Source organism: Drosophila takahashii, chromosome X, assembly GCF_030179915.1.
Source record: "Drosophila takahashii strain IR98-3 E-12201 chromosome X, DtakHiC1v2, whole genome shotgun sequence".
Taxonomy (NCBI): domain Eukaryota; kingdom Metazoa; phylum Arthropoda; class Insecta; order Diptera; family Drosophilidae; genus Drosophila; species Drosophila takahashii.
In genome coordinates, this window is record NC_091683.1 from 10,648,401 (window position 1) to 10,658,992 (window position 10,592).

General features: G+C 39.8%; 1 protein-coding gene across 1 annotated transcript; it reads right to left on the minus strand.

Annotated features, from left to right (window-relative positions):
* Positions 1–762: 762 nt before the first annotated feature.
* sc (achaete-scute family bHLH transcription factor scute) lies at positions 763–2,178 on the minus strand. Its single transcript, XM_017139939.3, has one exon. It carries the CDS (start codon positions 2,042–2,044, stop codon positions 1,016–1,018), a length of 1,029 nt encoding a protein of 342 aa, XP_016995428.2. The 5' UTR covers positions 2,045–2,178; the 3' UTR covers positions 763–1,015.
* Positions 2,179–10,592: the final 8,414 nt, after the last annotated feature.

Sequence of the window (10,592 nt, forward strand, 5' to 3'; positions counted from 1 at the left end):
AAAAAAAAACAGATTCGACCAATTTAACTTTTCATTTAATTATCTAAAAAATATATTGAAATATTATTCATTCCAATTTGTTTCTATAAGTTTAAATACCCCTATATCATCTCTCAATGGACATTTGTTTTCCGGGGAACTCCCATACTTGACCTTGACTGCATTTCTAGCGATTTCTAAACTATAACTTCTTCATTCCAAGGCCACGCCCATTTCCGCTTCTGAATTGAGAATTCAATTGAATTAGCATATAGCAGAAATGTTTGCGCTCAGTCAATTGCGATAAGGTTTGCCAGCCAACGAGCGTTACTCCCTCAACTTTTCAACTTTTGTAGCACGTGTCATTTGAAGTGTAGTTGTACTAGGTATGATATTTGGCTGATCTTACCTGCGGCAATTTGAATTTCCCTAGCTACCTGAAAGGGAAAGGGTCCACTGATCTGGGTTTAGTTCTATTTTGGATTAGTATTAACGCTTTACGAGGTCTTCGAAATGGATCCCATATAAAACCGATTCCCCAGCGATCTTCATTAGCGGTCGTATAAGAAGAACCCGCACATCCTGTCTTCAGGTTCTCTGCATTATAATGCCACCTTTTTCGATCTGCCTGTAGAATGCAATTAAAGTGCAAGTGCTACCCGCATATCTTACCAACTTGATTATAAGCAGGCTCCCCTTTTGAAAACCCCAACCGCCAAACTCCAAACATGATTCTCATAATTTTATGATTTTTCGCTTTATTTTCTTCGTCCAACAACTAATTAACATGTAATTGTATTTGCGCAAAAAAAAAAAGAGTAGTGATGTCTTGCTATAATTATTTTATAAATATATATTTGATACTGGTTTCTTGGTTCTTAATTTATGTAAAAAAAAATTAACTTATAGTAGGAAAAAAAATGTGTGTGTGTCTGCATATGAGTGTTATTTACAATTTGAGGCACTTGGTTCAACTCAACATTGACTAGAAGAGAACAGGAGGATGGTGGGATGTGTTTTGCAGGACCTTTAGGATTTACTGCTCCTGCCAGAGAGAAATGTAGTCCAGAATCTCCTCGTCGTCGGGCGTGCAGTCCTCCTCGTCCAATTGGAAGTGTTCGTAGGGCTCGAATTTCAGCTGGAGTTGCGAGTGACCATCGTTATGAAGATGGTGATGATGATCCAGATGATCCAGGTGATGATTGGACAGTTGCTGGGGAGCCGCCTCATAGGTTCCCGAATCGAAGGACATGCTGGAGTTGAAGGAGGAGGTGGGTGAGTGGCAGGTGGTGGTGGTCTGCTGATTGCTGGTAGTAATTGTTGCGCCTCCATTTCCATTTCCAGACAAGGAATTGCTATTCAAGGAGATGGCTGTCAGCGGTTGGTGGTTAAACTGTTGCCTCTGCAATTGCTGCTGTTGCTGGAGAGGATTAGCATTCGTCGTCGCTGAATTTTGATAGTAGGCACTGCAATTGCTGCTGCTGGAACTGTGGCTGCTGCACTCCTCATCTTCGTCGTCCTCCAGACAAAGTTGCAACTGGGCGGTGGAAACTCCACTCGGAGTAGAGGAAGATCCTCCGTTCAGATCATCCACCAGATCCTGAAGTCTGCGTATATACTCGACGGCAATGCGCAGCGTGTCCACCTTGGATATCTTCTTGTGCGGACCTCGACCACCGCCCTTGGTGAGATCCGAGATGATGGACTGTGGGATATGTTGGCGCAACCGGGCGAAGCTATTGTTCACCTGCTTCACCCGATTCCTTTCGCGAGCATTGCGTCGCTGGACAGACTGCGATTGGTCCACGTTGTAGGGAGCCGGCGAGGAGCCAGGCGATATGGATGCGGATGATACCGAATCGGAGGAGGATCTACCGGCCAACGCCATGCCCCTGGGCGTATACTTGCGGGTCTTGATGGGCATTCCACCCGGTTGATTTTGATTAGCCGATGGACTGGGAGCCGGCATTATGTGCTGATAGCGAAAGATCTTGGTCGCCGTGTTGATGGTGGTGGGGAATAGATCGTTGTTGTGGTTCGTCGTGGTCAGCACACTCGATGACATGGTTATTGGATTTTTATTTAATATTTTCTCATAAACACACACGGTTTTTATTTTTTATATTGTCAGTCTGAGTACGATCAACAGAAAAAAATATATAGTGTAATGAGGAGAGGTGGAAGGCTTGAACTTGATCGTTTGACACCTTGCACAAGAATGAGTCCCTTCGTCCTAAACCCTCACGTTATGTACCCTTGAAGCTAGAGAGTTTTCAGAGAAACCAGTGAGAGAAACGAGAGAAAGAGAAGGAGAGAGAGAGAGCGCGATTGAGCTACCTGGACAGGTAGGCGCAAAATGTGAGTGAGCCACAGGTAGTCTCAGTTGAAGGCTCTCTCTTTTTCTCTCTCTATCTTTTTATCTCTCAGGTACTCGAAAGTCCCCCAGGAAAACTGTTCCCAACAGAAGAATCACTCAAACATGAGTATATTCATACTCAAAATAAAAACTCGAAAAAAAACCGATCTTCTGAGTGCGTTTTGCTTTTCGCTGCGGCACGCCAGCAATTTGATTTCCGTGTTAATTAACTTAGCAAAAGTCGCGATCGCCAATTTCATGTGCAGCTCACGCACGCCCCTATTCATTAGCGCCGGAGATCCATAGGATCCTCCTTATTAGCCATGCAGAGTCAGGTCTGCGAAGGTGTTCGAACAATTTCACATATTCCTCTAATTAAATGATCAAAAGGATCACGGCTTTTTCACCCAAAACACGCCACGAACGAACAAAGACTCTCGAGAGAGATGTGACAAAAGTTTTCGGATGGCAAAGGGGTTACAGTGAGGATTGGTTTTCTTTTGTTTTTGTAGAGAGGTTATAAAATGTTTATACTTGTAAAATATTATAAGAGTCGCTTTAAAAGTAAAGATACACGTTTAAAATAATTTAAAAATGTTTAATAATAATAATACTTAAATTATCTTGTTTCATGTTTTCTACATGATTTCTTCTGGTTTTCTGCATAATTTGTACATGTTTTCTACATAACTTGTACACGTTTTCTACATACTTTCTCCATGTTTTTATTCTATCATTAAAAGTACGTGGAAAAATAGATGTAATAAATGATTAGTTTTCCAATATTTTACTTTAAACTGGGTAATGTAAAGATTTGTAATACTTTTACTATTCAATTTAAAGGCAAGATTGGCACAGATAACTTCATTGTTGATTTCAGGAAGCTGCCACTTCCGAGTGACCACTGTATCGATGCACTGGTCATCATCAGCCATTGACGATCGTGCTAAACGCCGACTGAGAATTGCAACTTCCGTTCTGTTCACAAAAGTCGCTTCATTTTGTCACGATCATCAATCGATGAGCGGGAAAAAGAAATGAAAAAAAAGAAGAGGGAGAATCGGCGGCGGCCAGGTGTAAGTTATATTTTTATTGTCCTCAACTCGTTCCCTTTGTTTGTTTCAGCCAGCATTTTCATTTTCCTTTTTGCCAAAATCATCATCATCAGTGCAGTGCCACTTCTCCATTTCCATTTGCCAAATCCCAGATCCCCCGAACCCAGAATCAAAATCAAAACCGAAACCAAAACGAAAACCGAAACCGAAAACCGAATAACCAAAAACCTTTTCAACCATGACCAGAAAAACGGCGCTTCTCTGTGTACTTTCCATATATATATGAATATTGTCCTTTGACAATTTCCATTACCTTTTTTGCATGCAGCAAATCTATACTCCTTTTTCTTCTATTTTATTTTTTTTTTTTTGCATTGTAATGCCGGCATCGGTAGTTGGTTTCCATTATTTTGGCATCATTAACACGTTCATTGTTCCCGAGAATGTCGCCGAATTTTTGGCAAGCCAACTTTCTATTCAAATTTTCGCATTTCCCCAGTTTTCCATTGTGGCATTTTGATAAATGCTACGGGAGAGAGTCGGGAAAACCAGAAGAAATGCTGGTGAAATGCCCAGAATAGGGTTGAAGTCCTGCGTCCTTTGTGCACTGGATGATCTATTGTGTTTGTCTGCGGATGGATAGTTGAAGTCTGAAGTGGAATGCATTTGCGCAATGATTGATAGTTCTGATTTTTGTTTCTGGTTTTCTGAAGTGGCAGCACCCAAGATCGGCAGAATCGTGTGCTCTTTCCTTTGTTTCAGCACCTTTGATCGGTCAAAAGTCAAATCCCGGCGAAATCCAAGGCGCTCACATGTATGTAAATCTCACTCGTGCCAGTTGATCTTTAGCCTCGATCATTATCCGGCGATCGTATCGGATTCTACCTGTGATTCTCTGTAATCTTTTCTAACAGACAAGTCTGTAGATTTTGCCAGGATAATGATCAAAATACAGTAGCCTCAGATCATGGATTTTGTGATCTTGCATGGATAAATATATCTTCGCTTGGGGATCTTAGTTTGAAATCATAATACTTACAGTTGTTTATAATAAATATTATAAATTATTTCAAATAAACGCTGTAAAAGTTAGGACGCTTGAAATATTAAAATAAAATTTAAATTTACGAGTTGTTTTTTAAGTTCACTGAAATGTGAATGTTTTAAGGTTGTAATCCTTTGGTAATTCCCCCCAAAAACAACCCGAAAACCCAGTGATAACCTGTAAATTTTGCGTTGCTCCGACGACGACCGGTAAACAACTTTTTTGTGCCACTTTATTTGTTTATATCCTTTTTTTCGGTCGGACTTGCAACGCTTGGAAGATTTAAATGCGTAATTACTTTGATATGAAGCATAGTTCCGGGCCGCGAAAACGGGAAACGGAAAGGACCTGTAGAAGGTGCGAGCGAGATGGAGAGCAGGGCGCGTGCGTTAATTGCGTGCGAGCGGGATAAAGCGATACAGGATATGTACTATATATATATATGTTGAATATCCTGATCGCCAGCGAGGGGCGACGCGTGCGTTTTTCCAACGAAACTTGAAATGCAAAAATGAATGTTGAATGTTAATTGAAACGAGTTCCCGTTGCCAGGACCTGCAGTATAGAAAGAGCAGGAGATCGACAGGGGAAAAAGAGAAAGATATATAGACTCTCCACGTGCCGCGTTCTTTTTTTACACTAAGAGAAATATATACTCTTATTTTTTTTAAATCCTATCTCTTTCATATTTACCAGAACAAATAGTTTTTGAAAGTAAAATACCTTATATATGTCCTAAAAATATATAAATCTTTTATTAACCTTGCTGAATAGGTAGTTTTGGGTCAAATTAGTTAATTAATATTTCAGCATAGTATTTTGGCATTCAAAAAATGTGTTTTTAACATTAATAATATCATTTCGATATCAATAGCAATTTAAAATTAAAACATTTTCCCCAAATAAATTTACTTAAAAGTTAATGATTGTTGAATTTTCAGTTTCTAGTGATATTTTTTGAGTAGTGCAGTCAGCGTGGCGTAGTTGTTGCTCTCTCCCCAACATTTGGCTCAGTCATTTTCGTAGTTAATATTTTAATTAAATGCAGGAGCAGGCGCAGGACTCGCTCCCTGCATTCCCCTAAAACCTAAAACTCCTTTGGATTTTTCTGGGCTATGGCGACGCGTGGCAGGTGTATTTAAGCGAACGAATTGGGATCGCGAAGGGAAAAACACTGGAGAGCTGAATGCGCCATGAATGGGGAAGGTTGGTTGGTTGGTCGGTGGATGGGGAAGCACACGGGCTTAGACTACCTCGATTTCTACCTTTCTTTCTCCGCTGCAGCTGAAAAATAAACGAGCGCGCAGCGCAGCACAAATAAAATGGAAACACACGCTCATTTGCTAGGGGTTGTTGCTGCTGCTTTTGCTTCATTTGCCCCGAGAGATGCATTTTCAGTATCTCGACGCGACGCCACAAAATAGGGGAGCCACAAGTCAAAGTCACTGCCAGAAGATACAAAAGACCGACGTGGATAAAGATACTAAGATACAGATACCGAACGGCAAGCGGCAAACGGCGAACGGCGCATTGAACTTTGCACGGCCCAAAAGTTCAGCTTCAGCTCGTCATGCCAAATCAAACAAAAGGGGATCGGATCGAGAGGGGCTTTCAGATTTAGCTTCCCTTTTTTTTTTGGGCCCGCCTTTTGGGGTTTCAGGGTAGTTTAACTTGGCCATAACGTTTGTTCCTTAGTTTTTGCAGCTGTTTTTAGGGAAGAGCCACTCCCGATCATCAGTTCTAAACTATAAACTGTGTACAAACTACAAAATTGACGATAGGGAGTGGCTTCTTCTTGAAATATGTCATGTCATCATTAGGAATTTGAAACGAAAAAGAAAACACGTCGCGGTCAAATCGATATGCGCATGGTAAATTTCTGGCATATAGTTTACGGGAGTGAGAGAAAAAACATATTCAAAATTCGAACTGGTTACATTACGAGCTTACATTTTGAGCATATCAGGTCTAAATTGATATCAAATAACGTAAAATCGATCATCGTTTCATGTCAAGTAACAAACTATAATGTTAACGTATATATATTTTGTTATAACCTATAAAATTTATATTAACTTATTAACGTTTACATTTTTGGTTCACAGAATCAACATATCAAAGTGATCTTAAGTGGATAAGATCAATCAGAAATCACCAATTCATATCGAGATATATATGAGGGCATTTCAAGTTCGGATTTCAAAGGCTTCCCTTTTGTTTTTCTTAGGGGTTTGCTGCTTTATGAGTAGTAGTCGCGGGCCAAAAACGGAGCCAAGTTAAGACTTTTGAGATCCAGACGAGGTTCGATAGACGGACGGCTGATAACTATCATTACTCGGAGAGGAGTGTGTTTTGTCCATGTGGATTCGAAATTCGAATATATATCGCCTCGCTCTGCCACGTTTCTCAATCCCCAGTCTCGTCTTTCTGCGGTCTCGAACTGGATGATCATTGGACCCTGCCCTGCCCATTGCCCATTGCCCATGGGATAATGATGGTCATGATCATGATCATTCGATCCGATCCGGAGGGAAAGAGAGGGAGCTAAGCAAAAAGGCAGTAGCACGCACCATTAGATGCGGTCAACATGGAAACATCTGCTCTTCTGTGTACTCTGTTTTCTTTGGGGTCAAAGACAATAAACGAGCGATAGAGACGGATATAGAGACGGCTGAGAAACTAAGAGAGAGATGGTGAATATAAAGTGGCGTGCGCCATTTTTTCCCCCATCGAAATGAAAAGTGTTTTGCGATGTTTCTACGATGATCTTTGGGCTTTAGCTTTGGCTTTGGCTCCACAAAAACAGATCCCAGATCGCCATGCAAATGAAGCCATTTGGCTGGCATATTTATGGCCTACACAGTTGGGCCTCATTAAATTTTAATCAATTTTTTGTGCTCTGCTTCCACGGATCGCGGACCGTAAATCGCAGTTTAGTTCGGGATTAGTGCATAATAACGTTTAATTTAAAAACGCATAAAATTTTGTAACAATGTCGTCGTCGTCGTCGTTGGCTAGATGTCCAGATGACCTGATCTCCATTTCCATTCCGATTTCGATTTCGATTCTGAGTTCCAGACGACGATCAACTTTTTGCGCCTTTTATTGAACTTGACTGCAAATTCGAGCTCGTTTGTCTGTTTTAAAAATGCCCTTCTTAGGGGTTTATTAATTTATTTGACTGCTTGGAAAATTGTTGATAAATTTTGGAAAAAAATTGACAAAAGATCAGATTGATATGTGCTGGTCAATTTTATATATTTGTTTTAAGATCAAGTTTTAATCTTATTTATATTTTATTTTACATTATTTTTCCAAAAATACTAAACCATCTATGTTTCTAAGATATGTTTGAATCATAAATTATCAATAAGTATAAATTACCAATAATCATATCCGCTTTTTATTGATATCATCAAATAAGGTAGAAATGGCCCCATTTTATAACGAATTTCTTTTTCTGTGTGGCAAATAAAATTGTACTTTAAAGTGTATCTAAGATATCGTATAAGGTACTTTTAGCTTACATTTTATTCAGACCTTTATTGATTTTAAATGAACCGAATGGCAAGCAATGCTTCCATGGAAGAACGAAAGGATCTTGCAGCAGATCAAATTACAGCCAGTGCGCCAGTCGACTCGACTACCGTCTAGCCAATAGATTTGCCAACAAATCATCAATCAGCAGCGGTATTAGAGCCAAATTCGACACCCCAGGTCCTCTAATTTGTGCTAATCCCCTGGCAAAAATTCTCGGGAGGTGTGAACAGCCACACGAGACAAATACAGGTGAGAAAAATCGAAAGACAAAAACAAGAAGAAAAACAAAAACAAAAAAGGTTAATGAAAGACGAAGATTCAGCGATTCTCAATGGCAGAAGACTGGCATCGGCATCCTATTAGTGGCAATTTTAAGCTGATTTACGCAGCACCATGTTCCAATTAAAGTTCTCGCCTGAGCCTCTTAAAAACTCATTAATCACCCGCCTAACTACGTTCACGAATGGTTTTTGAACTGGTCCCCAGATCGATTTCCAAATATTGCAAAAAGACCGGAGAGAAAAAAAAAATACTCCAGACGCCTGGTGAAAAAAGGTGCGAACCAATTTGCACCTCAGACGTGGCAAAAAAAAAAAAGAAAAAGGGAAGAGTCGTCCTTTGTCGAAGGGCAAGCCCAAGTTAATTTCTATGAATTTCACGCCTACCAAAATGGAAATTACCCTGGGCAAGCTGCATTTGTGCCGACTGATCCTGGCGCCAAGTTAATGGATCAACCTTGGACTTTTCAACTTGCTTTTAAGGGGCTCTCCTCCTTTCTAGGATTCCACAGCCAGGACCCCAGGACCTCGTCCTCATCCACATATATCGTATTTATTTTACGATATGTACCCGCAGTTCTCTCGGAAACTCAATATTCAGCAGCCCAATTAAACCATTAAAATCTAGACATGCACCAATTTAGGTGCCTTCAAATTATTCAACGACCACACATTATAAATTTTAAAGCGCGCAGACCCATAAAAACGAAAACCTTCTCGGGATCGGAATAGCGATCGGGATCCAAACGAAAGCGAATGAACTTTTGTCACAAGATGTCAAAGTCGGGGTGATTTACTCCGTTGGCCCGCGAGTGGCAGCAAAAACTTGAGCCACTGTCTGGGCAATGCACTGGAAAAAATTACCTAAATATAGATATAATAATTCAGTTAGCCATTAAATATAGATTGACATGTTTTTAGACATTTTTCAATTTTGTTATACAGATAAAAAAACATGTCGCCGTAAAATCGACATGTGCATGTAAATTTCTGGTTATGCGAAACCCATAAATTTTTTCATATAATTCCCATTTCGACCATATCAAATTTATCTGGCCCCATATCCAGTTAGAATTGATATTACATAATGTAAAATCGATGTACGTTTCATTTTTTTTGGTGTACAATTTTTTTTCTACAAACTCCAAAATGAATAGTTTAATAGTATGATTTTTTTTACCAGTGCAGTATCGAATTCAAGATCCCATCGATGGGTGTCTGGTCTGTTTGATTGCCGGGAAATTAAAACGTTACGCTCGTTGACGCAATGCCCAAAACGAAGTTGACATGGCGATGGGTTTTGTTTTTAATGTGATGCCCCCTACCAGGATAACTTGGATCTTTGGATCCTTGGATCCGTGGATCGCTGGTGCCATCAATCACCCGAAATCACCCACAGGGATGCGAAAAGATTCGCGTGGAGCGACTCTGAATTGACTGGTATGTTTCTTGCAATTTTCACTAATAAAATTGCATAAAATATATGCAAAAGAATTACTCAGCAGCAGCAGGAGAGGTCTGGAGAACTCAAGCCCCAGGGCCAAAAACAAAAGAAGCTGTAGAAACTTTCAACACCTTCGCAATGTTTATGGGGTCTGCTGAGTTGCCCAGGCAGCACTGCCTTCAAATTGTTTCTGATTAGGGATATGCATTGATCCCACTTCTCCAGAGGTTTGCACTTTTTTTTTTTCCAGTACCCCAACTCCAGAACACAAGTTGCGTGTGCGGATCGTTCTGGAGTCTGGTGATATATCTGCCATTGCGGTTCTTGCATATATAATTAAGGAGCCACAGCAGTTTGCTTTTGCCTTTGAGGCCAGTGGGGAATTGGAGAAATTAATTCAAACGTTTTTTCACAAAAATCTAGAGTCTTCGTTTACCCAAAAACATTTGGAATTCTGTTGTGTTTACAAATTAAAAAAAATTATCACTTAATTAAAAAAAAAAGGATTTCGTAAAATTGTAAAGGTTATAAGGTACAAAAACCTTGTATTTCTAGTTACGTTATTGTTACAAAATCTTAATTTATAAATTAAACAGTTAGTTATTGAGATTGATATCTGCAGTGTGACCATGCTAATAATATTAATGTTCTTTTTAGTGAGGAAAGGCAGTGTTACATTGCATTATATTTTATAGTCGAGGTACTCCGCTATAGCGTTCTTTATTGTTTTTATTAAGAAACAAATATTTTTTTAAATAATATATTTCAACATAATATTTCATATAAAGCCCATTCTAAAGCCGCTTCTCAAATTTACCATTGGGCATCAAGGTAAATCCTCCAACTCACACCTTTTCCGAGGATGGCGATTCGTTTTCCTGCGTTTGGCTGCTGA